Here is a 15,675-nt window from a genome sequence, read left to right as displayed (position 1 = left end):
GCTCTGAAGGCCAAAAGGCGGGGCAAACTTTCCAAAGGAATCTTGTTCCTTCAAGACAACGCCTCCGCTCACACTGCACAAGCGACCAAGACAAAACTGGCAGAGCTGGGCTTCCAACTGGTGACCACCCACCTTATTCACCAGATCTAGGTCCCTCCGCCTAGACTATCTGTTTCCAAATCTGAAGAAGCACCTCAAGGGACCAAATTTCACACCATTTCTGATGCTATGGCTGCTACGAATGCCTGGTTTGAGGCACAACAGAAATGCTTCTTATTGCTAGGCTTACAGAACGTGGAATACCGATGTAAGAAGTGCGTTGTCATCAGTGGAGAGTGTGTGGAAGAAATGGAAAGTTTCATCATCCTATCTCGTTTCTTTCTGGGTAAAGCCAAAGACTTATCAGCAGCCCCTCCTATGTGTGTTTTTTTAACAGTGGGACTTTGCGGGGACTTCTCGGTCTTCTGTCACAGTACTCACAGGTAACTAGAGACATCTCTGATCATCCTGGAGCTGATCATTGGCTGAGCCTTTGCCGTTCTGGCTATTCTTCCATGCTATATTTGTGAGGATAGTAGTGGATCTCCGTTGCAGTCCAGGTGTGGGCCATATCTTACCCTGAGGTGCGGGCCGCGTGTCGCCCCGGGGTGCGGGCCGTATGTCGCCCCGGGGTGTGATGTGAGCCGCACATGTCCGTCCGTCTTTCTTTCTAGCAGCCGTTTTCCGGATACTTCTTGCAGGTGTGCGGCGGCGGCTGCAGCTTCTGGTGCTGACAGCTCCATGTGACTCACACAACACCCTGAATCTCACGTCATCACGTCCGCCCCACACACAGAAGGTGACAGACACCAGAACAGACACACACTGTGCGCGAAACGTAAGGAGGCGACTGCGGGTACAGAGGCATCCAAATCTACCGCCACCTGCCGGCCACTACATGAACTGTCACATATCCATGGGCCGCGCAGAAGATGCAACAGGAGCTGCAGAATATGTTGGCGTTATAATACTAAAGTCCAATGCAGAACTTAACACTTGGGTGGGAGAATATTTATATATACCGGGTCAATATGTAATCAGTTCAGTGACACGAAGCACCGAGGACGGAGGTACACGGCATCTCAGCTCCGCCAGTAATGCCCAGGTTGGGTACTCAGTCTCCTCTATTGTCTCTTGTACTGTGGCGCCCTCTCCTGGTGACATGCTGCAATGACGTCTGTTTCACTACATGATGTCCGCACAGCAGGGAGAGATGGAGCAGAGTTTTATGGCTTGTAATTAAAGCAGCAAAAACTGGATCAATTCTGAATGCAGAAGCAACAAAATATATAAATATATAAGGATTATTAGGAAACACTGAACTCTAAGAGACATGCACAAGCTTAGACGTGTCAGTCCAACTACGAGCGCCATTGTGTGCAATATAATACAGGTCTAGATACAAGTCTAATAGATGCTGCATTATACTCCAGAGCTGCACTCACTATTCTGCTGGTGGAGTCACTGTGTACATACATTACATTACTTATCCTGTACTGATCCTGAGTTACCTCCTGTATTATACATTACATTACTTATCCTGCACTGATCCTGAGTTACCTCCTGTATTATCCTCCAGAGCTGCACTCACTATTCTGCTGGTGCAGTCACTGTGTACATACATTACATTACTTATCCTGTACTGATTCTGAGTTACATCCTGTATTATGCTCCAGAGCTGCACTCACTATTCTGCTGGTGCAGTCATTGTGTACATACAGTGAGTACAGAAATATTCAGATCCCTTTAAATTTTTCCCTCTTTGTTTCATTGCAGCCATTTAGTAAATTCAAAAAAGTTCATTTTTTTTCTCATTAATGTACACTCTGCACCCCATCCCCCATCTTCACAGAAAAAAACAAATGTAGAAATTTTTGCACATTTTATTAAACAAGAAAAACTGAAATATCACATTATTATTATTTATCATTATAGAGCCATTTATTCTATGGCGCTCTACATGTGAAAGGGGTATACATAGACAAGTACAATAATGATAAACTAAACAAGGCACAGACAGGTACAGGAGGGCTCACAGTCTACAGGAGGAGAGAGCACCCTGCCCGCGAGGGCTCACAGTCTACAGGAGGAGAGAGGTCCCTGCCCGCGAGGGCTCACAGTCTACAGGGGGAGAGAGGTCCCTGCCCGCGAGGGCTCACAGTCTACAGGAGGAGAGAGGACCCTGCCCGCGAGGGCTCACAGTCTACAGGAGGAGAGAGGACCCTGCCCGCGAGGGCTCACAGTTTACAGGGGGAGAGAGGTCCCTGCCCGCGAGGGCTCACAGTCTACAGGAGCAGAGAGGTCCCTGCCCGCGAGGGCTCAGTCTACAGGAGGAGAGAAGACCCTGCCCATGAGGGCTCACAGTCTACAGGAGGAGAGAGGTCCCTGCCCGCGAGGGCTCACAGTTTACAGGAGGAGAGAGGACCCTGCCCTCGAGGGCTCACAGTCTACAGGAGGAGAGAGGACCCTGCCCGCGAGGGCTCAGTCTACAGGGGAAGAGAGGTCCCTGCCCGCGAGGGCTCACAGTCTACAGGAGGAGAGAGGACCCTGCCCGCGAGGGCTCACAGTCTACAGGAGGAGAGAGGACCCTGCCCACGAGGGCTCAGTGTCTACAGGAGGAGAGAGGTCCCTGCCCGCGAGGGCTCACAGTCTACACAGGATAGGTGAGAGGATACAGTAGGTGAGGGTAGAGATGGTCGTGCGGTGCTATAGTGAACTGATGGTTACTGCAGGTTGTAGGCTTGTCGGAACAGGTGGGTCTTCAGGTTCCTTTTGAAGTTTGGCAAGGTAGGCGAGAGTCACATGATCATAAGTATTCAGACCCTTTGCTCAGTATTGAGTAGAAGCACCTTTTCAGCTAGGACAGCCATGAAACTTCTTGGGAATGATGCAACAAGTTTTTCACCTCTGGATTTGGGGATCCTCTGCCCTTCTTTCTTGCAGATCCTCTCCAGTTCCGTCAGGTTGGATTGTGAACGTTGGTGGACGCCATTTTCAGGTCTCCGCAGAGATGCTCAATTGTGTTTAGGTCAGGGCTCTGGCTGGGCCGGTCAAGAATGGTCACAGAGTTGTTCTGAAGCCACTTTGTTATTTTAGCTGTGTGCTTAGGGTCATTGTCTTGTTGGAAGGTGAACCTTCAGTCAAGTCTGAGCTCCAAAGCACTCTGGAAGAAGTTTTTTTCCAGGATATCTCTGTACTTGGCCGCATTCATCTTTCTTTCAATGGCAACCAGTCGTCTTGTCCCTGCAGCTGAAAACCACCCCCATAGCATGATGCTGCCACCACCATGCTTCACTGTGAGGATTGTATTGGGCAGGTGATGAGCAGTGCCTGGTTTTCTCCACATACCGCTTAAAAGTATCACCAAAACATTCTATTTTTGTCTTGTGAGACCAGAAAATCTTATTTCTCATAGTCTGGGAGTCCTTTTGTGTGTTTTTTTTGCAAACTCTATGCAGCTTTCATATGTCTTGCATTGAGGAGAGGCTTCCATCGAGCCACTCTGCCATAAAGGCTCGAATGGTGGAGGTTGCAGTGATAGTTGACTTTGTGGAACTTTTTCCCATCTCCCTACTGCATCTCTGGAGCTCAGCCACAGTGATCTAGGGGTCCTGCCTTACCTCTCTCACCAAGGCTCTTTTCCCACGATTGCTCAGTTTGGCTGGACGGCCAGGTCTAGAAAGAGTTCTGGTGGTATCAAACTTCTTCCATTTAAGGATTATGGAGGCCACTGTGCCCTTAGGAACCTTGAGTACTGCAGAAATTCTTTTGTAACCTTGGCCAGATCTGTGTCTTGCCACAATTCTGTCTCTGAGCTCCTTGGGCAGTTCCTTTGACCTCATGATTCTCATTTGGTGTGACATTCCCTGTGAGGTCTTATATAGACAGGTGTGCGCCTTTCCAAATCAAGTCCTATCAGTTTAATTACACACAGCTGGACTCCAATGAAGAAGTAAAACCATCTCAAGGAGGATCACAAGGAAATGGACAGCATGGGACTTGCATATGAGTGTCTGAGCAAAGGGGCTGAATACTTATGACCATGTAATATTTCAGTTTTCTTGTTTAATAAATTTGCAAAAATGTCTACATTTCTGATTTTTTTCTGTCAAGATGGGGGATGGGGCAGAGTGCACAGTAATGAGAAAAAAATGAACCTTTTTTGAATTTACCAAATGGCTGCAATGAAACAGAGTGAAAAATTTAAAGAGGTCTGAATACTTTCCGTACCCACTGTACATTACATTACTTATCCTGTGTTACATCCTGTATTATATTCCAGAGCTGCGCTCTCTATTCTGCTAATCGTTATTGAAAATAGTCATCAATCTCTGTGCAGAGACTGAACACAAGAAATAAATGCTGGGAGATTTCAGCTGTAAAAATCTGCTTGCACACATCATATGAAGACGCAAAATTCCTTCTAGAATCCCTTTAAGGCAAGAGCCCGAGCCTTAGAGACCGTGCTGCAGATGGGTATAACAGACGGGTGTATATTTGTTTTTTGTATTTTATTGGATACAATCGGAGCAATTTAGAAAAATAAAAATGACGCAAACACAGCACGCGCCGGGACATCTGCGCAGGAGCCGGGCGACAGCGAAGCGTCTCTGGTGCAATTACTGGTATTAAAAGTCCATAAGGGAAAAACATAAATAAAGTGCAATCCTCCCTGCGCCGGGGCCGAACGTCATATCTGCCGCCATCTTATTCCTCCCACGGGCTCATGTCTGTATCGATGGCCACACAGTTGTACGCAGCGTAGCGCAGCTTCTCCTCACAGATCTTGGCGCTGGAAAAAAAAAAATAGCATCATACGAAGTAATGAATAGCGCCTGTGTGTGTGCAGATGGCGGCATTATTCATGACAGCAGATAATCATACAATGAATAACCGATTCTGGAATCCTCTGTTTTCCTCGGTGACACATGGCTGTGATGATAATGGATGAGCAGAGGCTGGAGCGGCGGTTTGCAGATACTGTACCTGGGGTAGTTGGGGAGGTATAAACAGTTGGAGCAGGTGGAGGATTCGGGGAGGGAGTCTGAGCTGAGGATGAGAAATCACAGGGTTATAGGGAGGATGCAGCTGAGGCCTCAGACTGTGTCCGCTGCAGATCTGCTGCATAAATCCTAGCGCCCCTCCGTACTCACCCGGATTTATCCGGATAAATATATATTGGAGCAGGAAGACGACTCCGTCCCGTGACGAACCTGAGGAAGCGGCTGCGATCCTCTGAAAAGCACAAGACCAGAGCGTTTTGTAGGATTACGAAAGAAGGAAATCACCTATACCCGTGACCTGTACCCTATGGCAAAACTACAACTCCCAGCATGCCCCGATAGCCGAATGAGGGAGTTATACTTGTGGAACAGATGAAGAACCACAGGTTAAAGGTGTAAAGGGGGAGCATAATTTAGGGTGATGCAATCCAAGTTATGCATCCACATCTTAAACCCGTCTGCTTCCAAATCATATTACGAGTCATTTTATCAGCATGCATGCTATTCATCCACACAGACCAGTGATGTGCACACAGATCTAGGTAGAAATATGACTGGTTTAATTGCGGAAGTACAGATACAATTAAAGAAATCAGTTGTTTAGGAGCCAAGAATACGTAACACGTCTCCTATTGGGTAAACTGCAAGAAGAGCTTATTCATTATATATATATATATATATATATATATATATATATATATATACACATATCCATACATACATACATACATACTAGCTGTACTACCCGGCTTCGCCCGGGTTAATAACTGCTGTTAACAAAATAGAATGTATTAACAAAAATGTATTCTGCACACAAAAAACAAATAGATATAAATGTAATTATGTCTGTCTCCCCGTCTGTATATCTCTCTCTTTCCCTGTCTGTCTCTGACTGTCTCTGTCTGTCTCAATCTCTTTCCCTGTCTGTCTATCTATCTCTTTCCCTGTCTATCTCTGTCACTTTTCCTGTCTGTTTCTTTCCCTCTCTTTCCCTGCCTGTCTCTTTCCCTCTCTTTCCCTGTCTGTCTCTTTCCCTCTGTCTCTTTCCCTGTGTCTGTCTATTTACCTGTCTTTGTCTGTCTCCTTCCCTGTCTGTCTCTTTCCCTCTCTTTCCATGTCTGTCTGTCTCCCTGTGTCTGTCTCTTTGCCTGTCTCTTTGTCTGTGTCTGTCTTTTTACCTGTCTGTGTCTGTCTCTTAACCTGTCTCTCTCTTTCCCTCTCTTTCCCTGTCAGTCTGTCTCTTTGTCTGTGTCTGTCTTTGTGTCTGTCTCTTACCCTATCTATGTCTTACCCTGTCTGTGTCTGCCTCTTTCTCTGTCTGTGTCTGTCTCTTTCCCTGGCTGGATTGTGACACGCCAACATTCCATATAAGGGCGTGGCTGCGCATTCTTCTGAAGTTTTGGCTGTACTGTGACTCCCAGCTCCATTCGCTTTAATGGAGGCAGGTTTTTTTGTGAATAACTGTAAAGCGCGGGGTTAAAATTTCCCCTCAAAACATAGCCTATGACGCTCTCGGGGTCTAGAAGTGTGAGTGTGCAAAATTTTGTGGCTGTAGCTGCGACGGTGCAGATGCCAATCCCGGACACACACACACACACACACACACACACACACACACACACACTTATATATTAGATAATGTGTGTTTCATCATTTTATATTAAGCTAAGTCAGCATGATTCACTTATGACCAGAAAGTCCCATATGTGAGTACAGTTCAATCGCCATTTTAAGTCCTGTTTTTGGATATCTTCATATAATTCTTAATACTCATAACAGTCCATTACCATGTCCATAACAAAGGAAAACATGTAAGGTTCTTAAATAGTTAAAATTGTAAAGTGCACATAAAAACAAGCAACTTTGCAATTTACTCCTTATTAAGAATCTTCTTTCATCTCAAGACGGAGGAATTTTATTTTTTTTTTAAATCAGATACATTTTTAGTAACCAACTCACATTTTCCATTTTGTAGCAACATATAACCGATTCATACAATATTCCCATAGCATGTGCAGTAAATGAGCATTTTCAAAATTACACCTTGGACATTTATTATCTGACCTCACCCCTATTTTACGATGGAAGCCTGGAGTTCTGCACTTTCTATGTTTCCCTGAAAATAAGAACGGGTTTTATATTACTTTTTCCTTCGAAAGATGCGCTAGGGCTTATGCGGGCTTTACACGAGACGAGCTATCGTGCGATGCATCGTCGGGGTCACAGTTTTCGTGACGCACATCCGGCATCGTTCACGACGTCGTCTCGTGTAACACCTCCGAGCGACGCAGAATCGCTCACAAATCGTGAGTCGTGTACTCGTCGCTCGGTTTTAAAATATTGTTTATTTTTCATGGCGCCGGTTGTTCATCGTAGCACACATTGCTCCGTGTGATACCCCGGGAACGATGAACTCAGCTTACCTGAGTCCCGCGGCACCCGCCAGCTATGCGGAAGGAAGGAGGTGGGCGGGATATTTACGTCCCGCTCATCTCCGCCCCTCCGCTTCTATTGGCCGGCGGCTGTGTGACGTCGCTGTGAAGCCGAACGTCCCTCCCCCTTCAGGAAGAGGATTTTCGCCGCCCACAGCGAGGTCACACAGCAGGTAAGTACGTGTGACGGCGCTTTAACAACTTTGTGCGACACGGGCAGCGATTTGCCCGTGACGCACAAACGACGGGGGCGGGTACAATCACACATGCGATCGCACGATAGATCGCATTGTGTAAAGCCCGCATTAGGGTTTGGGTTCCTAAGAGAGGGGGGCCCTGAGAAACTGCTCAGTTTGACTCGTCTAACTCTGGCTCTGACTGTAACTAGGGCTTATTTTTGGGGTAGGGCTTATATTTCAAACATTCTCCATAAATCCTGTAAATTCATGCTAATGTCACGATGATCTCGTATAGCAGGGGACAGGGGCTCCTAGACTGGCCCTCAGACTAGGGAAGCCCTAGCCATCCCTTATCTCAGCATTACCTCTGAAGGTGAGGATGTCTGAGCCGCCTTCCTGACCAGCCCTGATCTTTTAGTCCCTCCCCCTACGCGAGGCCAGAGCCGGGACAGGAGTGTGAGAAAACCAACAGAGACACACAAACGGGAAACAAAAACTCTATCTCACAGCACGCTCACACAAAGGTAAGACAATAAGAGGTAAGGAGGAAAATAAGAGCAGGGAGGAAATAACAAGATGACGAGAGCAATTCACAACAACTCCAAGCACCAAGCCATATAATCAACAGCAGAACTGGGACACAACAGCACACAGACCAAAACAGCAATAAACTATAGTTAGCACGGGAAGACAGATTCCTCCATCTTAAAAAGGTGGGTGGGTAAATGTGATAGGTTTCCAACAACATGTGATCCCAGAGGTAACCAGCAGGCTAGCAGACGTTAACTCTTTTTAAAAGTGCTTTACACGCTGCGACATCGCTAACGATATATCGTCAGGGTCACGTCGTTAGTGATGCACATCCGGCGCCGGTAGCGACATCGCAACGTGTGACACCTAGGAGTGACGATCAATGATCGCAAAAACGTGAAAAATCGTCGATCGTTGACACGTCGCTCCTTTTCATAATATCGTTGGTGGTGCATGCTGCTGGTTGTTCCTAGTTCCTGGGGCATCACACATCGCTATGTGACACCGCAGGAACGGCGAACATCTCCTTACCTGCGTCCACCGGCAACGAAGAAGGAAGGAGGTGGGCGGCATGTTCCGGCCGCTCATCTATGTCCCTCCTCTGCTATTGGGCGGCCACTTAGTGACGCCACAGTGACATCGCTATGACGCTGAACGAACCTCCCTCTTAAAGGAGGGATTGTTCGGCGGTCACAGCAACGTCGCTGAAAAGGTATGTGCGTGTGACACTGTTCGCTACGGCAGCGATCACCACATGTCGCACGAACGACGGGGGTGGATGCTATCGCTAGCGATGTTGCAGCGTGTAAAGTACCCTTTAGTCTGACCATTAATGAGCACACAGCTGGTTGACATCCAAGCCTGCCTGTGTAACTTAGAAACACCAGAGAAAGCATAGTGTGGGGAGGGTCAGGACTGGAGTGTGATAACACCAACAGAGGTAGACGAACAGGGGAAACCATTTTCTATTCCCCCGCAGGCAGGTAACACTCACTGTTTGTGAAGTTGTTTAGCGCCTCCCAGAAATACTGAACTCGAATATCTGTTGGTTCCAGATTCTTAAAGCGAGCTGCAGAGGACATGAAACGCGTCAGCCATGATAACGCTGCACAGATTATACACATGGTCCATCTGCAAACTTACTGAGCTTTTTTAGGGCCTCCACAGAGATCTCGGGGTCTCCGCAGACTCTCTTCTCCAGTTCCTGCCAGGTGAGAAGATACAAAACAGCCTGAGGAATGACTTTCAGCAACCCGGCCTGGAGGGCGTCAATCTACAAGACCAAGAAACATGGCGGCCAGTGAGAAAACAGAAACAACAGGAAACTCAAAGGAACTGCTACAGGGAACATATGAGTCTCCATAAACATGAGCAAGTGCAGCTCTGGAGTATAATATATGATAAGTAATGTATGTACACAGTGACTGCACCAGCAGAATAGTGAGTGCAGCTCTGGAGTATAATACAGGATGTAACTCAGGATCAGTAATGTAATGTATGTACACAGTGACCGCACCAGCAGAATAGTGAGTGCAGCTCTGGAGTATAATACATGATAAGTAATGTAATGTATGTACACAGGGACTGCACTAGCAGAATAGTGAGTGCAGCTCTGGAATATAATACAGGCTATAACCCAGGCTCAGTAATGTAATGTATGTACACAGTGACTGCACCAGCAAAATAGTGAGTGCAGCTCTGGAGACTGAATATCAGAGCTGCAGATACTTCCTCCTCTCTGGTCTCTTACTTGCTCTTTGCTCTCCTCCAGCCGCGCTTTCTGCACCATTTTGATGAATTCCAGGCGGTCCTCATAGCGCACAGATATGTTGCTGCCGCCAGGTACCAGCTCCACCATTCTCTGATCGCTGAGCACCGTTGTGTACGTCAGCTCCTCACCAAACTTAAACTCAAATGTGTCCTTATCCATCAGCTCCATCATCTCCAGCAGCTTCACCTGTGAGAGGAACAGCGCCCTCATCAGGTCAAGACATGTACAGTGATTACCAGACCGTACTGAGCGTGGGCAGGTTCCACACACCGGCGCTGATGGTACAGGACACACGGTATATAGTCAAAGATCCTGCACTTACAAGTAGGGAATCGACGGCGGGGAAATCCTTGCTCCAGCTCACTTCCTCTGCCGTCAGCCGCTTCCATATGAGACCAGGTAACGCCAGGACCTACGAGCACAGGGCAGTCAGTGGAGAGCGGCGAGACACAGAGAACACAGCACACACAAACACTGAACTACCAGGAACTCTTTTCCCCTCAGAGCTGCGCCCATCAGTTGCCCGATCCAAATGTAGTGTGCCATATCCCTGCAGGATGGGTTGGGTAGGTACATATCCCGCGCCTCCCCGATGTTATTACCCTGGAACAGAAGGAATCATAATATGTAAATATCCGATATCGTCATGGCAGACAGGGATGATGTGACCCATGAGCGAATACTCAGCTGCTCCAATGGGTGATACCCAACATGACTGGTAATAGTCTGCAAACACTCAATAGGGGATCACTGTGCCACCCATAACTGCAAGTGTCAGCCCTGTGTGCTTCATCAGCTAGATGGATATGCTAAGTAAATACATGGGGTCAGTCCACAAGCTTGCTGACTGTTTCCAGCAGAGATACTACATGTGGTGTAAATAGGACAGTAAGCTTTAGGCATTTTCACCTGGTTTGACGTCCGCACGAAAAATGGCAGCGGCACCGAAGAATCAGCAGAACTGGGGCAAAGCTCCTCTGAGATATCAGCCAGACTATCGCGAAAACCTCCACCTATTTTAGTAGATTAAAAAACATTTTAAAACACATAAAAATAGAACTAAATATGTAATGTGAATTGTACAGCATCAATACGCTCCTGAATTATACCCTCCCACAAATATTGGAATAGCTGGGCATGATGGGGTTATATCAATACTGTAAGGGATGGGGATATAATCAGTAGAAAACCCAACACAGAATTAGTGAGTGATGGAATATATTGCACATTATTTGTCAGTAGCAGGATGATGTTACCTCTGACAGCGACACCATCAGTGTCCGTGATCTGCACAGAACAGTCTACCTGATCACAAATTACTAAGAGGGATCATTTTTGGCTCATATATTAAATTTAAAAAAATTACGGAAAGTAAGTCAGTGTAATGTTTTATTATATAGGTTGTTGGTTACTGCCGGATTACCATGCATTTCTATAGTGAGGTCACATTGACAGTACAAAGGCTAGGTTAGTGTTACAGAGCAATAAAGGGGTTGGATACAGCCCTAGGAGACCACAGATGTCGGAATAGCTGGGCATGATGTACTATGATATACTAATAGAGTGGGTGAGGGAATACAGTGAGGAAAAGAAGTATGTGATACGCAGCCGATTTTGCACGTTTTCCCACCTACAAAGAATGGAGAGGTCTGTAATTTTTATAATAGGTAACTTCAACTATGACAAACAGAATCCCCCCCAAAAAATGCAGAAAATCGTATGATTTTTAACCAGCAAGAATTCTGGCTCTCATAGACCTGTTATTTTTTCTCCTCCTCTGCCCTCATTGCCTGTATTAATTGCTCCTGTTTGAACGCGGTACCTGTATAAAATACACCTGTCCACACACTCAATCACGCTCCAACCTCTCCACCATGGCCAAGACCAAAGAGCTGTCTAAGGACACCAGGGACAAAACTGTAGACCTGCACAAGGCTGGGATGGCTACAGCACAATAGGCAAGCGGCTTGGTGAGAAGGCAACAACTGTTGGTGCCATTATTAGAAAATGGAAGAAACAAGATCTATCAGTCTTACTCGGTCTGGCGATCCATACAAGATCTTACCTCGTGGGGTAAGGAGGATTCTGAGAAATGTCAGGAAGCAGCTCAGAAACACACGAGAGGACCTGGTCAATGACCTGAAGAGAGCTGGGACCACAGTCTCAAAGATTAGTTAGTAACATGTAGTACCCCAGAGTTGGGTACTATCAAAGTGATTTATTCCGAATACACTTTTACATCAGGAGTTAAACTCCCCACAGGCCTCGTTGCTGGGCAGACTCCCCACAGGCCTCGTTGCTGGGCAGACTCCCCAGAGGCCTCGTTGCTGGGCAGATTCCCCACAGGCCTCGTTGCTGGGCAGACTCCCCACAGGCCTCATTGCTGGGCAGACTCCCCACAGGCCTCGTTGCTGGGCAGACTCCCCAGAGGCCTCGTTGCTGGCCAGACTCCCCACAGGCCTCGTTGCTGGCCAGACTCCCCACAGGCCTCGTTGCTGGGCAGACTCCCCACAGGCCTCGTTGCTGGGCAGACTCCCCCCACAGGCCTCGTTGCTGGCCAGACTCCCCCCACAGGCCTCGTTGCTGGCCAGACTCCCCACAGGCCTCGTTGCTGGCCAGACTCCCCACAGGCCTCGTTGCTGGCCAGACTCCCCACAGGCCTCGTTGCTGGCCAGACTCCCCACAGGCCTCGTTTCTGGCCAGACTCCCCACAGGCCTCGTTGCTGGCCAGACTCCCCACAGGCCTCGTTGCTGGCCAGACTCCCCACAGGCCTCGTTGCTGGCCAGACTCCCCACAGGCCTCGTTGCTGGCCAGACTCCCCACAGGCCTCGTTGCTGGCCAGACTCCCCACAGGCCTCGTTGCTGGGCAGAATAGCCTGGTGGGCAGAGTCTTGGTGCACCTATCTGCCGTTACCTCAGGTTTTAGTCAGAGTAAAGTTGGAACTCAGCGAGTGCACAAGCCAGAAACATGTAAGGGAACGCTAACCCCCGGTCCAGCCGGCTGTATGGGAACGGACTGACCCAATACCAAAAGTAGGACCTCTTAGGACTTGCACCTTTTTAGGCAGATGGAATGTCCTGGTCTCCACAGCGTCCTAGCCTAACCCAAAACTCAAAGCTGTGGAGATAGGAGGAATACGGGCCATAGGGAAAATGGGTACACAGGAGAGATTACTTTACATGATGGTCAGACGGGGGAGCAGGAACTCTGGAGTCTGCTGGGGAACATCACCTCAGTGGGATAGAGGACACCACCTAAGTGGGATAGAGGACACCACCTAAGTGGGATAGAGGACACCACCTAAGTGGGATAGAGAAAGCCACCTCTATTGTGTCAGGTTTGACAACAGGATAGGCTCTGTTCACACTTGCTGAATATCACGCCTGTGACATGACTGGTTCACTGCTTCTGTTATCTGCCTGTCTATGGAGGCATGTTATACCAACCACGGCTGTGTACATTTTTTAATGCTGAATAAGTGAAAGAAATCTGTTTTACTGTTTAAACAAGTCTCCTGACTCTTCTGTTTTTCCTGCACCAACATCAAGGGTCACGCCATTAACCACCTAGAGAAAACAGTAATGACGGCATAAATCCCCGCACACCCAAAGCCACATGCTTTTCACTGTCACCAGAGCACCAGGACATGGGCTTGGCCACCAATAGCCGTGACACATGCTAGACGATCCACCCCATGCCCGGTGCTCTGAGTACATTGTGCTCTGTGTGTCCCAAACACACTACGCAACCATGGATTAAAAAAGGTCCCCCTGCTCACGCCAGCACATGTCCGGGCCTGTCTGCAGTTTGCCAATCACCATTTGGATGATCCAGAGCATACATGGGAGAAGGTCATGTGGTCAGATGAGACCAAAATAGATCTTTTTGGTATCAATACCACTAACTGTGTTTGGAGGAAGAATAAGGATGAGTACAACCCCAAGAACACCATCCCAACAATGAAGCATGGGGGTGGAAACATTATACTTTGGCAGTGCTTTTCTGCAAAGGGGACAGGATGACTGCACCGTATTGAATGGCGGATGGATGGGGTCATGTATCGCGAGATTTTGGCCAACAACCTGCTTTCAATAAGAGCATTGAAGATGGGTCGTGACTGGGTCTTCCAGCATGACAATGACCCGAAACACAAAACCAGGGTGACTAAGGAGCGGCTCCGTAAGAAGCATTTCAAAGTCCTGGAGTGGCCTGAACTGAACCCAATAGAAAATCTTTGGAGGAGCTGAAACTCAATATTGCCCAGTGACAGCCCCGAAACCTGAAAGATCCGGAGAAGATCTGTATGGAGGAGTCGCCAAAATCCCTGCTGCAGTGTGCGCAAACCTGGGGAAGATCTAACGGAACCGTCCCACCTCTGTAATTACAAACAAAGGTTTTTGTACTAAATATTAAGTTGTTTTCTATTGTATCAAATACTTATTTTATGCAATAAAATTCAAATTAATTATTTAAATATCATATAATATGATTTTCTGGATTGTTTTTTTGTTTTCAGTCTGTCACAGTTGACATTCTTTGTAGGTAGGAAAACTTGCAAAATCGGCAGAGTATGAAATACCTATTATCGTAAACGTACAGTCAGTAGAAAACCCCACACAAAATTAATGAGGCCTCACTGTCACCTCCAGACACTCCCCCTGGCCTTTTACCGTGATCAATGATTCCTTCTGCGATGAATTTACATTCCCACCATTGGTTGTAAGTCACCGGCCACCTAGAGGGACACATGGGGGCGTCGTTATAATGACCAATACATCATAATAACGGATATATAGGAGAATTCCATTAATCTGCCATCCGATCAATGTCAAATTATGAAATTCTGGATTATCAAATGGTTATAGAAAAGTCTATGAAACGTCCAAGAACAGGAGGAAAACTTTATATAGAACAGTTGTAGCATCACAGAGATACAGTACAGACTAAAAGTTTGGACACACCTTCTAATTCAAAGAGTTTTCTTTATTTTCATGACTCATGAAAATTGTAGATTCAGTTTGAAGGCATCAAAACTATGAATTAACACATGTGGAATGAAATACTTAACAAAAAGATGTGAAACTACTGAAAATATGTCTTATATTCTAGGTTCTTCAAAGTAGCCACCTTTTGCTTTGATTACGGCTTTGCACACTCTTGGCATTCTCTTGATGAGCGTCAAGAGGTAATCACCGGAAATGGTTTTCACTTCACAGGTGTGCCCTACAACTGATAGTCCTACTGAATAGACTGTTGGAATTTGTATTATGGCAAGAAAAAAGCAGCTAAGTAAACAAAAACGACTGGCCATCATTACTTTAAGAAATGAAGGTCAGTCAGTCCGAAAAATTGGGAAAACTTTGAAAGTGTCCCCAAGTGCAGTGGCAAAAACCATCAAATGCTACAAAGAAACTGGCTCACATGAGGACCGCCCCAGGAAAGGAAGACCAGGAGTCACCTCTGCTGCAGAGGATAAGTTTATCCGAGTCACAGCCTCAGAAATCACAGGTTAACAGCAGCTCAGATTAGAGACCAGGTCAATGCCATACAGAGTTCTAGCAGCAGACACATCTCTAGAACAACTGTTAAGAGGAAACTTTGTGCTGCAGGTCTTCATGGTAAAATAGCTGCTAGGAAACCACTGCTAAGGACAGGCAACAAGCAGAAGAGACTTGTTTGGGCGAAAGAACACAAGGAATGGACATTAGACCAGTGGAA

The 15,675-nt window shown here is 47.0% G+C and overlaps 1 protein-coding gene across 3 annotated transcripts in view; it reads right to left on the bottom strand.

Annotated features, from left to right (window-relative positions):
- Positions 1-4,535: 4,535 nt before the first annotated feature.
- The window catches only part of LOC142248982 (E3 ubiquitin-protein ligase HECTD3-like), a 35,462-nt gene continuing 24,322 nt past the window's right edge, over positions 4,536-15,675 (bottom strand). For all 3 annotated transcript variants that reach the window (XM_075320508.1, XM_075320510.1, XM_075320509.1), the window contains exons 13-22: positions 14,628-14,692; positions 10,865-10,968; positions 10,439-10,558; positions 10,278-10,367; positions 9,935-10,141; positions 9,328-9,457; positions 9,179-9,253; positions 5,193-5,274; positions 5,026-5,088; positions 4,536-4,831 (exon numbers count right to left, since the gene is read on the bottom strand). In XM_075320508.1, the coding sequence (XP_075176623.1) occupies positions 4,747-4,831; positions 5,026-5,088; positions 5,193-5,274; positions 9,179-9,253; positions 9,328-9,457; positions 9,935-10,141; positions 10,278-10,367; positions 10,439-10,558; positions 10,865-10,968; positions 14,628-14,692 (1,021 nt within the window). In that variant the 3' untranslated portion in view covers positions 4,536-4,746. The remainder of the gene's footprint in view (positions 4,832-5,025; positions 5,089-5,192; positions 5,275-9,178; positions 9,254-9,327; positions 9,458-9,934; positions 10,142-10,277; positions 10,368-10,438; positions 10,559-10,864; positions 10,969-14,627; positions 14,693-15,675) is intronic.

This window comes from Anomaloglossus baeobatrachus, chromosome 8 (assembly GCF_048569485.1).
Source record: "Anomaloglossus baeobatrachus isolate aAnoBae1 chromosome 8, aAnoBae1.hap1, whole genome shotgun sequence".
Classification (NCBI taxonomy): Eukaryota; Metazoa; Chordata; class Amphibia; order Anura; family Aromobatidae; genus Anomaloglossus; species Anomaloglossus baeobatrachus.
Note: the sequence above shows the minus strand (reverse complement) of the source record. Positions and strands in the feature narration are given on the sequence as shown.